The sequence below is a fragment of the Leopardus geoffroyi genome, chromosome B4 (genome assembly GCF_018350155.1).
Source record: "Leopardus geoffroyi isolate Oge1 chromosome B4, O.geoffroyi_Oge1_pat1.0, whole genome shotgun sequence".
In the NCBI taxonomy this organism is placed as follows: Eukaryota; Metazoa; Chordata; class Mammalia; order Carnivora; family Felidae; genus Leopardus; species Leopardus geoffroyi.
The window spans coordinates 29,838,285-29,856,252 of record NC_059341.1 but is presented as its reverse complement, the minus strand read 5'-3'; the positions used below and the strand labels follow the sequence as shown (position 1 = coordinate 29,856,252).

The following is a 17,968-nucleotide window of genomic DNA, read 5'->3' as shown; positions in this document are numbered from 1 at the left end:
ACGCAGGGCTTGATCCCACGAACTGTGAGATCATGACCTGAGCCAAAATCAAGACTCGGATGCTTAACTGACTGAGCCATCCAGAAGCCCCAAAGATAGTTTTCAAAAACTAGCTGAGAGAAATGGGCAACCAGGCAAGACACAGTTTTCCAATGGGGTGGAGGGCCCTTAATGCTTGGGCTCTGTGCATTTATTGGCAAAAGTATTAGCACTGCAAAAAAAAGAAGCTAAAAAGATACAGAATTAGGTTAAAAGTACAATGGCAGCCTATATGAGGGTTAAAGATTTATGTGCAGTGATCGTGGATAGTATTTTTAAATTGAAATCATTTTCTTTTCAAGTCATTGATTGGCTGGAGGAATGTTACACGGCTGCTGGTGTTTTCCACGGATGCTGGGTTTCACTTTGCTGGAGATGGGAAACTTGGTGGCATTGTTTTACCAAATGATGGACAGTGTCACCTGGAAAATGATGTGTACACAATGAGCCATTATTATGTAAGTGCTGAATTCCTTATACATTGAATGAACTCATGTGGAATTTTAGTGTTTAATACTAAGAGTATTGTGGGTGATTAAGCTTGTAGGTTTTACTAGGTTTGGGGGTTTGTTATTTTGGTAAGTGTGGGCTCTAACCTAATGTGCAAGGAAGCTAGTGTTGCTGTTCTGAAGATGTGGCTTTGTGCTTGCTTCCTGCTGCTGAGCCAAGGGCCTCCACCTGTGAAAGGAGCTGCTTGAACACTATTTTTTTTTTGCATGCCTCAACCTGTCGCTGTGGCTTTTCTCACTTGCTCATATCATTTGGTAGCAAAGTTGGTATTATTCCTAAGCAAATAATTTGTATAGTCATATACTTCTCATCTTATTTCTCTAAGATTTTTGAAAGTAGGCACTCTATTTTTACTGAAAACAAAGATTGTCAAATTATTCAAGTTCTAGAAGAAATCTAAACCCTGGCGAAATCTGGTCTTTTTCTTAAGTGATTTATGATACAGCCTTTAATTATTGACAATTCTTCAATTTAATTGTTCTAACATTTAATACACATAGGCCTTGCTTTTTAAAATCTTTTTATTGAAGTTTTTACAAATACATAAAGATAGAAAATTAGAAACCCATGTGCACACATCTCCCATGTCTGCAGTTGTTTGTGTTATTTCAAGCAGTCTTGTGTAAGTAATCCAGTTATATATGCAGATCATTATTACTTTCAAAAGTATTGGAAAACTGGAATACATTGGATGTAATTACTTACAAATTTTATTCATTTCTTAGGATTATCCTTCTATTGCTCACCTTGTCCAGAAACTAAGTGAAAATAACATTCAGACAATTTTTGCAGTTACTGAAGAATTTCAGCCCGTTTACAAGGTAACTATCTATCTATCTATCTATATCTATATATATATGCATATATGGGTTAAAAAGAAGAACCAGTTTCTAGACCCTTTATGTTTAGTCATTAGAGGCAAAATCATATGTCTGAGTTGAAATGTGGGAAAGTGTCACTAGCCAGACTGGCTGGATTTTACATAAGTGGTTTATATTAAGTTTTAATCACATATAAAACGAGTTGTTTTTTCTGGTCTGACCCCTTATGTTATTTAGGAAATGGATAGGGAACTCATTAAAAATAAATACTGTGTACTCAGTAGATGCTGATTGGTTGAATGAATAGTATTTGTATCTCATGTGTTTTATCTTTTAATTTCAGGAACTGAAAAATTTGATCCCTAAGTCAGCAGTAGGAACTTTATCTGCAAATTCCAGCAATGTAATTCAGTTGATTATTGATGCATACAATGTAAGTACATATTAAATAAGCTCTGTTTTAGACAATACCCTGTTGAGAATACTTTGCTCAAAGAAGGTAAAAACTCTTCATATGCAATTTAGCAAGCCCAGAGGACAACACAAAACTAACATTCTGTGTATCTGGAGGAAAACATCTTATATTCTCTTGCTAAAGCATAATTATTTACATAGCCTCAACAAAGCAAAAATATAATGAAGACACGTGGGGAAGATTCTAAATATTCAATGTCATTAAATAGGTTTCCTTGTCGGAAAACAAGTGGAACATAACTTACATTTAGATTTACAGGATTACTTTAGTCTTCTCTTCCGCTTTCTCAATCCTTTGTAGATTGGTTGTGATGAATTATTCTGGAAAAGTTTTTTGCCAGTTCTTCTCTTGCCATGTATTCAGAGATGCAGTTTTCTGTTCTCAAGGGATACACAGACACTCATATGTACCATAAAGTATCTACATATATAAATATATATATATATATATATATATATATATATATATATGCTTTAACTGTTTTAAAAAGATTTATAAGATTTTTTTCCCCACACATGAAAGGAAGTTGAATTGTCTACAGCTAATTCTGATGCTTAAGCATTGATGAAGAATCATTTTAAGTAGTCAGGAGACATTTCTAACATTATGGTAATCAATGTGTGTCCACCCTCAACCTTTTGACAGGTTGAATTTAAGATACTTTTTACCTCATGTTAGGGTTTCCTAAAATGTTTTGGAAAGACCCTACGCAAAGAGACAGGTTTTTGTATTACAAAGTTTTTCAAGATTCCGTTTGGTTCATGTCTTCCCCATAGTTCTCCACCCAACAGAATATTTTAATATTTTCCTTAGTCACATGCATGTAGGCATGTGAACAAGAGACAGCTTGCCGCTGAGTCTTTTCTTTGTCCTGAGCATTCTGATATTCTAAAAAAAAAACAAAAACATTGGCTTGAATTCTTCGTACTTGGGGTTTTGAGTTTGGTGATTTTTTTTTTGTTTTTTGTTTGTTTGTTTTTTTTGGCCTGGTCTATAACGGCTCTTAAGCATATGTGTTCCCAGACTGTGTATAGTCAGTTGTTTACCTTAGTCCCTAGTTGGCTGGAAGTGGTAGGGCCAGAGAAGAGCCATATTGCCAAATGAGGACAGAAAATGTTTGTTCTGAGGTCTTAGGACTTGTCATAATTTATATTAGGCCTTTTCTGCACTGTATGATCATCAATAATTAAAGCATAAATAATCTTATTATATTTTTTTAGTTTATTTATTTATTTTGAGAGAGAGAGAGTGTGCAAGCAGGGAAGGAGGAGAGAGAGAGAATCCCAAGCAGGCTCCACATTGTCAGTGCAAAGCCTGATGCAGGGCTTGAACTCATGAACCGTGAGATCATGACCCAAGCTGAAATCAGGGGTTGGATTCTTAACCGACTGAGCTACCTGGATGCCCCAGTACTCTTACTTTTTAATCATGTACATTATTTTGAACATTTTTAATTAGAGCCTGTTTCTTTGGAGTCTGTGTTTTCTAGTCACTCAGAATTTGGCTCCAAGTCTTTTATTTAAATGATACTGTTTTCTTAATAGTTCATTTTGCCCATTGGTTTTACACAGTCATTGTACTTTATAGTAGCATTTTGTTTGTCTTTCCTGTGTGTGATTAGTCTTTCTTTTAGTCCCTTTCCTCAGAAGTCATTTTGGAAAACAGCAAATTGCCAGAAGGAGTAACAATAAATTACAAATCTTACTGCAAGAATGGGGTGAATGGAACAGGGGAAAATGGAAGAAAATGTTCCAATATTTCCATTGGAGATGAGGTATGTTGCATAAGCATTTTCTGAAGGAAAGAAAAAATTGCTTGTTTATAATCTAGTTATAGATTTCAGAAACGGTTTATAATTTGAGAAACAGTAAAAGAAATTAGTAGCTTTTTGAAATACTTTTTAGCAGATTCAGATTGCTTAGTTAGTTGTTAATTTAATTGTTTTTTTTCCTTCAAGGTTCAATTTGAAATTAGCATAACTTCAAATAAATGTCCAAATAAGAATTCTGAAATCATTAAAATTAAGCCTCTGGGCTTTACTGAAGAAGTAGAAATTATTCTTCAGTTCATCTGTGAATGTGAGTGCCAAAATGAAGGCATCCCTAGCAGTCCAAAGTGTCATGAAGGAAACGGAACGTTCGAGTGTGGAGCTTGCAGGTGAGCTGAGGTTGTTGGAGAGTGACAGAGAAAGATCTAGGTTTAAGAAAGTTATAGACAGGCTGCTTTGAGACCTCCAGGAGAAAAATCTCTATTTGGAGGAAATAAATTCTTTGTTCCAACCACTGTTGCTCATCACGTTATCAGTTTGACAATCCTGGGTGTGATATTTCTAGAAAGTTCTTCGCTGCCCCCCCCCCTTTTTTTTTCCTTAAGAAGACTGCTCTTTGAAATAAAAGGTTTTATAGCCATCTAAGACATATATTTAACAAATTGTTAAGGTAGCCTTTGGGTTTTTCCCTCATATAATAGCATAGCAGCCTGTATTTTCTAGAGCTAAATAAGCTCAGATAAAATATGTTTACAGAAAAATGTTTTAGGAAAATATATCAAAGTTAACAATGGTGGTTTTATCTAGGAAATGGAACTAGGAAGCAATAAAGGGTGTTCACCTTGTGCATGTATCTCTGCATTGTTGGAATAATTTTTTAAAAAATATATTTGCAAAGAACACTATTTTCTGAACATAGATCTATTACTAACAAAACTTTAATCAAATTATTTTAATTTTTTTTTAGACTATGATATTTACCTCTTATCTAAAAATTAAAATTTAGTATTCTCTGAATACAGCTTTCTCCTTAAAGGATAGGAGGAAGAAGAGAGTATTTTGATCTAAATGTCAGCCCCAAATGACTTGACTTTGAAGAGTTTTCAATTGTGAAAAATACTGTATTTCACCATCAGTTATTAGTTGTCTAAGTAATAATTAAAATGTTATATTTTAATTGTTTATGTTGCACATATCCTGATTGAGTCATGTAGATTTGTTTTATTTTTAAATGATATTTTTAAATGGTATGTTCAATATGTTTTTCTTCACCTTCCATGATCTTTTTGGGGTGTTTCTGGTACTTTTTAAAAAATATTTATTTAAGTAATCTCTACACCCAACATGGGACTTGAACTTGACCCCGAGATCCAGAACTGGCATGTTCTTTGGACTGAGCCAGCCTGGCACCCCTTATTGTACTTTATTAGATTAACAGTTGGATCATTGCTTTAAATTTAGAGTTACTTCATTTATACTACCAAATGTAATAGCATATCATTTGAATACAACTGTTACACTCTTTTAAAGTAAGTTGATCCTGTGTTTCCAAATGTTTTATTTACCTTTTCAATGCTAGATTATATTTTCATCTTGATCAAAATGGTTATTTTTCTGAAGACAGGTTTTTTCCTATGCCTTTGCATATATTCCATATGAACTTGACTGGTGCACCCATGTGTGTATGCGCATATAGGTACACTTTTGTACACGTCTGTGACGTGTGGCATGAACACTCCCATGTAATAGAATTGTAGTTTGAAGATACTGTTCATAGTCTTATTTCCTCTCCCATTCTTTCTCACAGTATGACTTGTTATTTTATGTGATTGAAATTTTGGATTCTTTCTTTAGGTGCAACGAGGGACGTGTTGGTAGACATTGTGAATGTAGCACAGATGAAGTTAACAGTGAAGATATGGATGCTTACTGCAGGAAAGAAAACAGTTCAGAAATCTGTAGTAACAATGGAGAGTGTGTCTGTGGACAGTGTGTTTGTAGGAAGAGGGATAATACAAATGAAATTTATTCTGGCAAATTCTGCGAATGTGATAATTTCAACTGTGATAGATCCAATGGCTTAATTTGTGGAGGTGAGAAAGGGTCTAAGAATGGTCATAAAATGTGATCCTATCTAATGCAGTAAGAAACGTCTAAGAGTTTGCTTGATGAATAAGTAGAAAAGGACACCATTGAGGGGTCTGTCCATCCTTAGCTACATTTTCTTCCGCATTACTGCTGATTTTTACTATTAAGTCAGGGCTGCAATTTTATATTTTGACCATTGTTATGACAAACGATATTTTTAATCACAGGAAATGGCGTTTGCAAGTGTCGTGTATGTGAATGCAATCCCAACTACACCGGCAGCGCCTGTGACTGTTCTTTGGATACCACTTCATGCATGGCCACAAATGGACAGATCTGCAATGGCAGGGGCATCTGTGAGTGTGGCGCCTGTAAGTGTACAGATCCAAAGTTTCAAGGGCCAACTTGTGAGATGTGTCAGACCTGCCTGGGTGTCTGTGCTGAGCATAAGTAAGTATTTCCTAGTTGCTTGAAGTAGTTGATACTGTCTGTTGGCCTAACTAGGTTTTCTCTCTACAACCAGAACAGTACTGATAATAAGTTACAGTGTAAATATCTGACACTGTAGCCCACTCTAAATCTTAGAAATTCTTTCTCATTAGGGGGTGTTTGTCATATGATACTTAACGTGTGTCATATGAATATAGTTGGTACCATTATTTTGGTCTGAATTTGCTGTATAATTGAATCCACATAGTAACCTTTGTTAAATTAGTGTTGTAGCTGTTTAATTATTATCTTTTCACTAAACTAAGCAAAATTGAAGGTTTTGCCTTCTGAAGAACTATTGTACCAACAACACGTTGTTTAAATTCTTTTGATTTTGTGTTTTATATTTATAATGTTTGATAGGGCTAGTTTTATTTTACTACTCTGTTTTCTTTTTCTTTTTGGATTTTAGTTTGAACTGTACTAAATCTATAATTTCACTTGGGAAACTGCATCTTTACGTTTAGTTTTCCCATCTAGAAGTGTCATGCCTCTCCATTTATTCACACGAAATAATCTTTAAGCAAATATTTAATTTTTAAATAAATTTTTAATATAATTTGTGTTTTAACAGAGAATGTGTTCAGTGCAGAGCCTTCAATAAAGGAGAAAAGAAAGACACATGCGCACAAGAATGTTCACATTTCAACATTACCAAGGTTGAAAATCGGGACAAATTACCACAGCCAGGCCAGGTCGATCCCCTGTCCCATTGTAAGGAGAAAGATGTTGATGATTGCTGGTTTTATTTCACGTATTCAGTGAATGGGAACAATGAGGCCATTGTTCATGTTGTAGAGACTCCAGGTAAAAATCTGATCATTTCAAAATTCTTTACATTTTCTTTTATGTCTTGTTTTTACTACTACTTAGGCCTCTTGGCAGTTTCCCGGACACCCAGAAACAGCCTCCAGCATTCAAGTTAGGGCATTTTTAGTCTCAAAGCTTAAAATAGTATTTAATTGACTGTATAAGAAATAAGGAAAAGAGAAAACAAGTTTTGAGTTTTATGAGTGGAGAGTTTGAAAATTAAATGTGTGAATACACACAAAACACTTGGCATTCTGCCTGACAATTATTTAAACAGATACTCACTAAGAGTTATATCATTATTGATAATATTTAAGTTTGAGCTTGATTTAGGCTTGGACATTGGGAAAAATAACTTGTTAAAGGATATTATAAGGCATGAATTTGCTCAGCTTCTCAGAAGGTGAAACATTTTTTAATTTGGTTTTTCTAGGCGCCTTTTTATATATTCTTTGAAATTTTCTACATTTGTGTACAGATTTTTGTGGGAATGTAAGTTTTCATTTCTTTTGGATATATAGTAGGAATGGATTTAGGGGGCATCTGGTAAGCATGTATTTAACTTTAAAGAAATAGCCAAAATGTTTTTTTGAAGTCTCTATTGTTTCAGATAACATGTTTGGCAAATATTGTTTCCTGGTTTATGCTTCCTTGTCTTTTCACCTTTTTTAAAATTATTATTATTTTTAGTGTTTAGTTTTGAGACAGAGCATGGGCATGGGAGGGGTAGAGAGAGAGGGAGACATAGAATCTGAAGCAGGCTCTAGGCTCTGAGCTGTCAGCATAGAGCCCTACGTGGGGCTTGAACTCATGAACCCGCAAGATCATGACCTGAGCTGAGTTGGATGCTTAACCAACATCTTTTCACTTTTTTAAGTGTTTTTTAAAGTATACATCTTTTAAGTGTATTTAGGTATTTTGCAAGAGAGAATGCAAATGGGAAAGGGGCAGAGAGGGAGAGAGAGAGAGCAAGAGAGAGAGAGCACACAGCTCAATGCAGGGCTCAAATTCGTGAGAGCATGACCTAAGCTGAAATCAAGAGTTGGATGCTTAACTGACTGAGCCACCCAGGCGCTCCTTAACAGTGTTTTCTTAAAGAGTATCGAAGCTTTAATTTTGATGAACTAGAATTTACCAGGTTTTTCTTTTATGGATATTGCTTTTACTTTTATTATATCTAGAATTTCTTGCCTAACTCAGCTTCATAAAGCTCTTTCTCCTGTATTCCAGAGGTTTTGTAGTTTCTGGTTTTCCACTTAGGTTCATAGCCCATTTTGAGTTATTCTTAGAATGTGGAATAAGGTTCAGTTTTTTGCATATGGATGTCCTGGAGTTCTAGCACCATTTGTGGAAAAGACTGACCTTTCTCTACCTTTGCTGAAAATCAGGTGATCTTATGTTATTTCTAATTCCAATACTTTCTAAAATTATTTCTTTTTATTCTGTTCCATTACTCTGTGCATCTGTCCTTTATAGCCAATATACCACACTGTCTCAATTACTGTCATTTTACAGCTAGTCTTGAAATCTGATAATGTAAAATGTCCAACTTTGATCTTTTCCAAAGTGCTTTTGAAACACTTGCCTGGTTCTCTGCCTTCCTTATACATTTTGAATTAACTTTCTGATATCTACAAAAATCTTGCCAGCATTTTGATTGGTAATGCATTGAGTTTAAATAGATCAAATTGGAGGAAAATTGACATCTTAATAATATTGAGCCTTCCAACCCATGAACATGGAATACCTCTCCATTTTTTCAGGTTTTCGTTGGTTTCTTTCATCAGTGTTTAGTAATTTTTAGCATGTGAATCTTGCACATATTTTGTTAGATTTATGCATAAGTATTTAATGATTTTTGATGCTATTTTAGAAGGTACTATTTTCTAAATTTCAGTTTCCAATATGTAGAAATAAACTTCTGTATAATATATAGAAATACATATGATTTTTGTTTATTGGTTATATATCCTATCTTGTTAGTTCTAGTCTCTTTTTTATACTTTTGGATAGTATGCATTTACTTATCTTGGGTTTATATTCCTATATGTTTTGTTAAGAGACTAACCAGGACTTTGTAGTTTGGGCCCTTTGCTTATATCAATCCCTTGTGTGCTCATTCTTTCCTTTCAACTTTAACTTTACAGAGTGCCCCACTGGTCCAGACATCATTCCAATTGTAGCTGGTGTGGTTGCTGGAATTGTTCTTATTGGCCTTGCATTGCTGCTTATTTGGAAGCTTTTAATGATAATTCATGACAGAAGGGAATTTGCCAAATTTGAAAAGGAAAAGATGAATGCCAAATGGGACACGGTAAGTTGAAAAACATGTAAAAAGCAAGATGGTTCACAGAGTAAATGTAACACTTCTAAGACTCATCTGTTAACTCTAACGTTATTAAAGTCCTCTTTAAATATTTTATTTCCCCAAAAGTTCACTATCCAGAGAACATGCATTTAGCAAAAAACAGAAGACATCTTAAACATGTCCCATTAAAATAAAACATTATGGGAAAGTATCCTTTGGATACTGTGGTCGGTGTTTTTATTTCCTTAATTTTGATCTTGAATCTGCTCTTCTGCCTTTTCTTCTAATGTAAAATACAATTCTAAATATTGTCCGTATAGCAAGATACTCAGTGGAAAACATCTCTCTCTCTATTTTTTTTGTTTTTTTGTTTTTTTGTTCAACAAAGAACCTTAAGTCAAAAGGAGCCATACTCAAAAGGCTACATATTGTATGACACCATTTATATGACATTCTGGAGAAGGCAAAACTATAGGGGCAGAAATTGTGGTTTCCAGAGGCTGGAGTGGGGGGAGGAGAGCATTGAGGGATCTTCTTGGGATGATCTTGATTGTGGGCATGTTTATACAACTCTGTACTTAAAAAGGGTATTTTTAATTCTCTGCAAATTATAACTCAATAAAATTTGCTTTGTAAAAATTTTTAAAAGCTGAAAGTGAAATGTAATAGCATTTAATGTGCTTTGAAATACAAAGTCCAAGGGTAGACTAGCCAAATGTTGGCCTTCATGTATTATCTTTTGATGCAACAAGGCAGTCTTCGCTATTTTTAAATTGTAAATGAATTTAGTCGTTTGCATTTTACTACAGTTGGCTTGGGTTTTTTTTTAAAAACATGATATTCAGAAGTGCAAAAATAGTAAAAATTCTCTTACAGTGTTTAAACACTATACATGTCAGTTTTTTCCTGAAGAAATCATTAGAAACTATTTCTTTTACTTTAGCAAGAAAATCCGATTTACAAGAGTCCTATTAATAATTTCAAGAATCCAAACTATGGACGTAAAGCTGGTCTCTAAGTTGCCGTTCGTATTTTCTTTCATTTTCTGTGTTTGCATGTGAACTTTTATCCCTTTTACCTGCACTGTGTGTCCTTTATCACAACTGCTGTTTTTTTTAAGTCTGGCTTTATTTATATGGCCATACCATGGCTTTTGTGTGTGTATGCGTGTGTTAATTTAGAGTGAGTGTTTAGAAGGGCTTTAAAACAGGCTTTATGGTAAAGAAGCAGCAGCTGGTTTGTAGTAAAAAAGAGGATGTGCTTTGTGGTCAGACAGACCTAGGGTCAGATCCCAGCTCTTCAACAGCACTGACTCACTTCCCTGTTTAGACCTTTTAGTTGTTCATATTTTTAATTATTTTTTTAACATTTACTCATTTTTGAGAGAAAGAGAGCTCAAGCAGGGGAGGGACAGAGAGAGAGAGGGAGACACAGAATTTTGAAGCAGACTCCAGGCTCTGAGCTGTCAGCACAGAGTCTGACGTGGAGGTCAAACTCACAAACCACAAGATCATGACCTGAGCCGAAGTCGGAAACTTAACTGACTGAGCCAGCCAGGCGCCCCTAGTTTTTCATATCTTTAATAGGGTGTTGTTAATAATACCTGTGGTGTGGGTCTGGGTGTTTTGGCTGATGAACTACAGTATATGATATCAGCCTGTCAGTTTTAATTTTCACTACAGTCCTGTGTTTTAAATGGTATTATCTTTATATACAAATTACTATATGCAGATTTTAGGGTGAAATAGGGAAAAGTGAAATCTAAATTGCAAAATAGAAAAATAAATGTAACCTGGTGAAACGTTTATATATCATACAACTCCAGTATCATTGTTACTGCTTCTAGAACTATTTTGAGATTCTTTAGTTCTTGATTTAAGTTGAAATTCCATTAAAAACAGAAGACTTAGGTGCCTGGGTAGCTCATTTAGTTAAGCGTCCGATTCTTGATTTCAGCTCGGGTCATGATCTCATGGTTGGTGTGTTTGAGCCCCACAGTGGGCTTCCCCATTAACAGTGCAGAGTCCCTCCCCCACTTGTGCTCTCTTTCACTCTCTCTCTCTCTCTCTCTCTCTCTCAAATAAATAAACTTAAAAAATAAAAAACTAGAATATCTTTTACATTTATTTTTTTTCTGGTTATTGAATGATTCTGATATTCAAATCTAACATTGAACTTTTAAAAAAAGATAACAGACTTTAAAGAGAAAGTCCTATTTACAGTTTTTAATAAAAACTTCGTTGAAAATTTCAGAGCTGTAATGAGGCTTGCCGATCACTCTTCACTAAGCTAGGATAAGCTATTTGTTGAATGTTTATTTTACCTGAATGACAAATTTATTGTCTTTTACTAGTGGACGGGATTCTACCTTATATCTGAATTTTCATGAAATGCTTTTAGCATATTTTAATATAATCATGTAAGTCCCTAAAGCTGATTGAAAAGGTTAAGATAAGAACACATTTTCCTGGCTGGTGATCTAGAATTCCTCTTTCCTTTCCCCACAACTTTTATTTTTATTTCACATATTAGAAAACTGAGGCACAGAAGGAGTAGGTAACTTGACTAGGGAGTGGAAGAGCTCAGATGTAGACTCAGGCAGTTTGGACTCCAGAGTCTGTTTTCTTACCCACTGCAGTATGCTGGCAGCAATCACATGTCTTCACGGGACTGTTAGTGGTTAAGAAGAGGTAGCTCATTCTCTATAGAGAATTAAGGCTTTTTGACATTTGTAGTAACTTAGAGTAGTATTACTGCATTGGACAAACATTGTAACAGAGTTACCACTTCATGACCTAGAAACCAGCACTACTGTTTTTCTCATTTAGTGGGAGTGTACTTAAAATACAGGAATGTTTAATATATTTAAGAGGTAGGAAGGCCCAATAATAGAAACCATTACTTGTCAGATTTTCCTTTTATTTCTGAGCAGGTTAAGACTTTGGCAATGGCAAAATTAAATTTGATGGCAGAAGATTACAGTTACACTCATATATGGGCAGGCTGTTATGGTTTTGAATTAGTCTGAGACTTGATGCATCTTTCATTTTCTCACCTCACCTAATCCTTACCAGAGTAGTTTATTTATTTATTTAATTTTTTAATTTATATCCAAGTTAATTAGCATATAGTACAATAATAACTTCAGGAGTAGATTCCAGTGATTCATCCCCTATAACACCGAGTGCTCATACCATCAAGCATCTTCCTTACTGCCCCTTACCCATTTAGCATATCCTCCCACCCACAGCCCCTCCAGCAACCCTCAATTTGTTCTCTGTATTTAAGAATCTCTTATGTTTTGTCCCCCTCCTTGTTTTTATATTGTTTTTGCCTCCCTTCCGTTATGTTCATCTGTTTTGTATCTTAAATTCCACATGTGAGTGAAGTCATATGATATTTGTCTTTCTCTAATTTCACTTAGCATAATACCTTCTAGTTCCATCCACGTAGTTGCACACAGCCACATTTTATTCTTTTTGATTGCCAAGTAATACTCCATTGTATATATATACCACATCTTCTTTATCCACTCTTCTGTTGATGGACATTACCACAGTATTTTTAGAAAGAAACTGACTTGCTAGGGCCTGCCTTCCTTCGTGCCTTCGTGCCTTCCTGCCTTCCTACCTTCCTTCCTTCCCTCCTTCCCTCCTCCTCCTCCTCCTCCTTCTCCTTCTTTCTTTTTCTTTCTTTCTTTCTTTCTTTCTTTCTTTTCTTTCTTTCTTTCTTTCTTTCTTTCTTTCTTTCTTTTCTTTCTTTCTCTTTCTTTCTTTCTTTCTTTCTTTCTTTCTTTCTTTCTTTCTTTCTTCATCAGAAACAAACTATTGGCAGTTCCATACGGTTACTTCTCAAATGAGATGAATTTCTATGTATTCTATTGAAAGGTGAAATTTACACCTTTACTATACATTTAATTGTACTTTGAAGGAAATGATCAATAATTAACAGTGAAACTTAATGTTTATATCATTAAATTAATTTCTAGCTGAAATGTTACTTCCTCAGCCAAAATAAAAGCCTTTTGGATAACTCGAGAAGCATGAGTTTGGTTAAAATTTTATTATTCATTAGTGAAATCCAGGCAAATTAATAGCTACAGGTTAGTCTGAGATGTTTTCTCACAAAAATTAAAGTAGAAATAAATAATAGACATTAATGAATGAGCATCAAGAAATGAAAAAACAAATTATGGCTCATAAAACACTTTTCTGACATGAGACCAGGGTTTGCCAGTCAGTAAGTTATGTCATTAACATATTTTGGGTAATGAGCAGGCACTGTAATTATCTTACTGCATAAGACTATCATGTAGGTACATTTAAAAAATCAAATTATCAACTTTATAATTTTAAGGTAGATTAAAAAATTGTCTGATTTCCCTGCTGTTATGCACACTTAAATGTGGATTTCTAATCTAACAGTTGTGTGTTGTATATCTAAAATGTTATAGAGATGATTCTGTAGCCACCATTGTCCGTGATTCCAGAGTAAGCACAAAGATGATGTTTTACTGAATACAGAGGACTTCATTTCTGAATATAACCCTGTTCTCTTGATTTAAATATGCTTTGATTTTTTTTCCTAGAGATAGGGGTGGGGTTGCACTCTGTACAATGGAAACTAATCTGATTTATTTTAGTTTACCTCCATTTAAAATGATGCCTGGCACAGATAGTTTAACTTTACCTCTAACCTTGCATGTTAAAATTTTGCTTGGATGTAATAATGAATATAAATGTTTGTGTATATGAAATGGCAAACTTCTCCCAAGGTAAGTTTCTGCCTTACATACTTTGGAATCATCAATAATTTGGGTATTTTTTTCTTCTTTTGTTTTTTGTTTTGTTTTGTTTTGTTTTGTTTTCTGGGGGTAGGGGTGTTGTGTGTATGTGTTTACTTCCCTTATAATTCTTAAGTATTTAATATATATCTAATGTATTGTTTTAAACTTAAATGGTAATTTGTTTTCTCAGTATATTTGAAAGAATGCAAGTTCTAGCCTCTTATGCTGATGAGGAAGATGGAAATAAAGAGTGTAACTTATTTGTGCTGTATAACTTGTTAAGAATGTAGTTGCTAGGATGCAGTTTCCTGTTTCTTATGAAATGTCTCCTGTAATGTCTATATATTTGCTTCAGTTGGACTAGAGATCAGAAATTGATATGTTTTTTTTTTTTTTTTTTTTCTCCTATATGTATGTCTCTGAGGGATCCTGAGTTCCTCCATCGTTCTGAAATGACTGGTTCTAAAATGACAGAGTTGTATACTATGGGATGGGGTTGGGGTAGGGCTAGGACATATTGTCATGTCTTAATTGGAATTCAGACTAACTGCTGAGCTGAAATCGTAATAGTTTACTTGGTGTGTTTCAGGACCACTCCGCCCTTTTCATGCTCAGCTTTTTCTCAGTGATTTCCCATCTACAGGATAAAATTCAGTCTTTTTAGCATGGCATACAGGACCTTTTATGATTTGGCTCTTTCTTCTGTCTTATGTCCCCCTCCCTTGCTCACACCTCAAAACATACACTCCCACATGCACCCTTAAAAACTTCAAAACTGTGTGTGTGTGTGTGTGTGTGTATAAATGTTTATTTTTGAGAGAGAAAGAGAGCGTGAGTGGAGGGTGGGTGGTGGTGGAGGTTGAGGGAGAGGGAGACACAGAATCCAAAGCAGGCTCCACGCTCTGAGCTGTCAGCACAGAGTCCGACACAGGGCTTGAACCCACGATGAGTGAGATCATGACCTGAGCTGAAGTCAGACACTTAACTGACTGAGCCACCCAGGTGCCCCTATATATATTTCTACATAAATATGCCATTCTTTTCCCTAGAGCTTAACTTTGCACATGACCTTTGACTTTGCATGTGTTTCTACTCATCTTTTAATATTTTATCTATAGTCAATTTCTCTATGAAAATACCCCTGATCTTCTCAAAGTGCATTCCTTTTTTTATGCTGTTCCCATACTGTGTACATAATTCTATTTTGTGCTCTGTCAGAGTGCCTTAACTTATTTGCATGTCTGTCATCCACCAAACTGTACCCTCCTAGAGGGCAGAAATTGTAGCAATACAAGCCATATCCAAATATAACCTGCAGTGAAGTAAGTGTAAATAAAATTTAAAAGTAAAAATTACTATTTACCTTCCTATAAATATTTTTTAAAATCACCACAAATTTCTCTATAGTACAATATAAAACCAAACAGCATTTCAAAATCTTAATTTTTGTCTAAAAATGTAGTATTTTAAGTTTTAATTTAACATTTACTGATTTGTGCTCACTGTAAATTTCCTCTGATATAGATTATTTGGCTGTATTTCTTACTTGGCTTTCAAGCCTACTTTCAGTTCATAAGGATAGGAGAAATAAAATGTTATAGTAGATATTTAAATGTATCACTTAGCATAAGATTTTTTTTTTTTTTTAAGAAATTGGTAGTGTGCAATTGTATGTTACTTTCCTGCTTAAAACATCAATCTCGGGCTATTTTTGGATCTTGAAAGAATTCTTGGGTTTGTGGCTTGGAGTCATTTGCTGGGCTTGATTTCAGTACTCTTTACTAAAATTTAGTATTGCAATAAAAATGAAACACTTCATCAATATGATACTAAAAAATAATGGAGAATGGTAATTATCTTTGTTAACATTCTAAGTAAATTTGGCAACGCAGTGCCTTGTGGAGGCACAGTACCCTCAGTGACAGTACGACAACCTTATCCCACAACTCTCCATGTCAATAACTTCTGTGGTGGAAGAGCCTCTGGAGAACACTTCCCTCACAGAGTTGACAGCCAGGGATTCCTAGTAATTATCAAGAACCTTCTTCACCACAATAAAGGGTTAAGAATCAGACAGTTAATGACAAAAGAGTTACTACTTCTTTAAGGGCATTCAAAACTAGTTTAAAGGAGAGAAGCCATAACAGCACATTCTCTGCTGTGGAAGACATTCTGAAATCAGTCCCTGTGTAGGAAGGACTCAGAAATGAAATAATGCCAAATTTACAGGGTCACCTTTCGATTTGTAGAGAGCAGAGATTTCATGTTTCATTTTTGTGTAAACTTTTTATTATTGTCCTTTTAAAAAGTGGAGTGTGATATGAACGACTTCTGAAAATGACCATAACTTTCAACATTGTCTTATAAAATAATATTGCATGATTTTAGTAGAGTCATAATTTTTCTTTCTTTTTTTTTTTTTTTTAGGGTGAAAATCCTATTTATAAGAGTGCCGTGACAACTGTTGTCAATCCGAAATATGAGGGAAAATGAGCACTACCCATGCAAATTTCACAGCACTGAATGCAAAGTCGTAGTTTTCATAGTCACAGTAAGGTAGAGCTAGGGCAGTATCACCATGGTTTTTCTCATGTGCAGGTTTTGAAAATGTACAATATGTATAATTTAAAATTTTTTTTATTATTTTGAAAATAATGTAATGATGCCAGGGACTGACAAAAAACTTGAGACAGGATGGCTATCCTTGTCAGCTAAGGTCACATTGTGCCTTTTCGACCTTTTCCTCCTGGACTATTGAAATCAGGCTCTTACTGGATGAAATGATATTTCTAGAGCGATTGAAAGAGAGTAAAGTAATGAGTATGATGAGAGTTTCTATTAAGTATTAAAATTGATTTTTAGCTTTACAGACATGTCAGGTTTTAGTTACACAGAATCCAAAGTAAATATCCTACTTAACTAGAATTGTTTTAAATTTGTTATTTTGCTATTTGCCTATTAGATGAGACTGATGACACGTGAGTATGTTGGGAATTCCTGATGTAAAATACTTTTGGAATATTTGATCTACAGAGGCCATTGGAAAAAGTCACAATTAGGAAGGGAAAACATAGCTTTAAAACCTGTGTGCCATTTTAAGAGTTACTTAATCTTGGTAACTCTTATGCCTTCTCTTTAGAAAATCAAGCCTTGGATAAAAGTATCGGGAAATTTTCTGCAGAAAAGTCCTTAATTTAGCATTATTTACATAAAGGCCTTACTTTACATAATTGCCGAATTGAGGACCTTTGGGTGAATTTATTCGTTTTATTTTGTTTAAAGCCTGGTGCTTTTTTATCACCTCTTCTAATCATTTAATGTATTTGTTTGCAATTTGGGGTAAGACTTTTTCTTTTTTTTAACCAATACTTTTTCTTTGATGTTCCAGCTGTAAATTTGCCTTTTTAATGAACATGTGAAGTTGTCCTGTGACTTTCGCAACAGCTATCACTTACGCACGTCTTACTTTCAGCACTGTAACAGACCACTGTATAGTTCCTTCTCACCATTTGCCCATGTTGTTTCATGCGATTCACGTTCTTGTGTTAAGTGCCTTTTAATTTTAACAGTTCACTTTTTACATGCTGTTTACTGAAGTTATTTATTAAATAAAAATGCCTAAAATATTTAAATTGGATGTTTTTGCTCTGTATTGATATATTTTATCAATTTCTGTGCGTGAAATTTTTATAGCTTAGGCTGACTATTTCTGGTTAATGGATATTTCACTTAAGAAACTAAAATCTATTTCTTAAAAAAAAAGATGTGCCACGGGCATAAGGAAAGTGGTATGGTTAAATAGATTTGTCAGACTATCTTTGGGCTCTTTAGATAATATTGTATAGATCCTCATCCCTCCCTCCTCCATGCCACT

General features: G+C 34.5%; 1 protein-coding gene across 3 annotated transcripts in view; it reads left to right on the top strand.

Moving 5' to 3' along the window:
• ITGB1 (integrin subunit beta 1) overlaps positions 1 to 17,726 on the top strand; it is a 53,061-nt gene extending 35,335 nt beyond the window's left edge. For 2 of the 3 annotated variants that reach the window (XM_045463734.1, XM_045463735.1), the window contains exons 7-16: positions 342 to 497; positions 1,275 to 1,370; positions 1,714 to 1,803; positions 3,479 to 3,619; positions 3,803 to 4,002; positions 5,468 to 5,706; positions 5,929 to 6,151; positions 6,765 to 6,997; positions 9,148 to 9,314; positions 16,522 to 17,726. In XM_045463734.1, the coding sequence (XP_045319690.1) occupies positions 342 to 497; positions 1,275 to 1,370; positions 1,714 to 1,803; positions 3,479 to 3,619; positions 3,803 to 4,002; positions 5,468 to 5,706; positions 5,929 to 6,151; positions 6,765 to 6,997; positions 9,148 to 9,314; positions 16,522 to 16,587 (1,611 nt within the window). In that variant the 3' untranslated portion in view covers positions 16,588 to 17,726. Of the gene's footprint in view, positions 1 to 341; positions 498 to 1,274; positions 1,371 to 1,713; positions 1,804 to 3,478; positions 3,620 to 3,802; positions 4,003 to 5,467; positions 5,707 to 5,928; positions 6,152 to 6,764; positions 6,998 to 9,147; positions 9,315 to 10,251; positions 10,333 to 16,521 lie in introns of all 3 variants that reach the window. The other variant, XM_045463732.1, reaches the window with a different exon arrangement.
• The last annotated feature ends 242 nt before the right edge of the window (positions 17,727 to 17,968 follow it).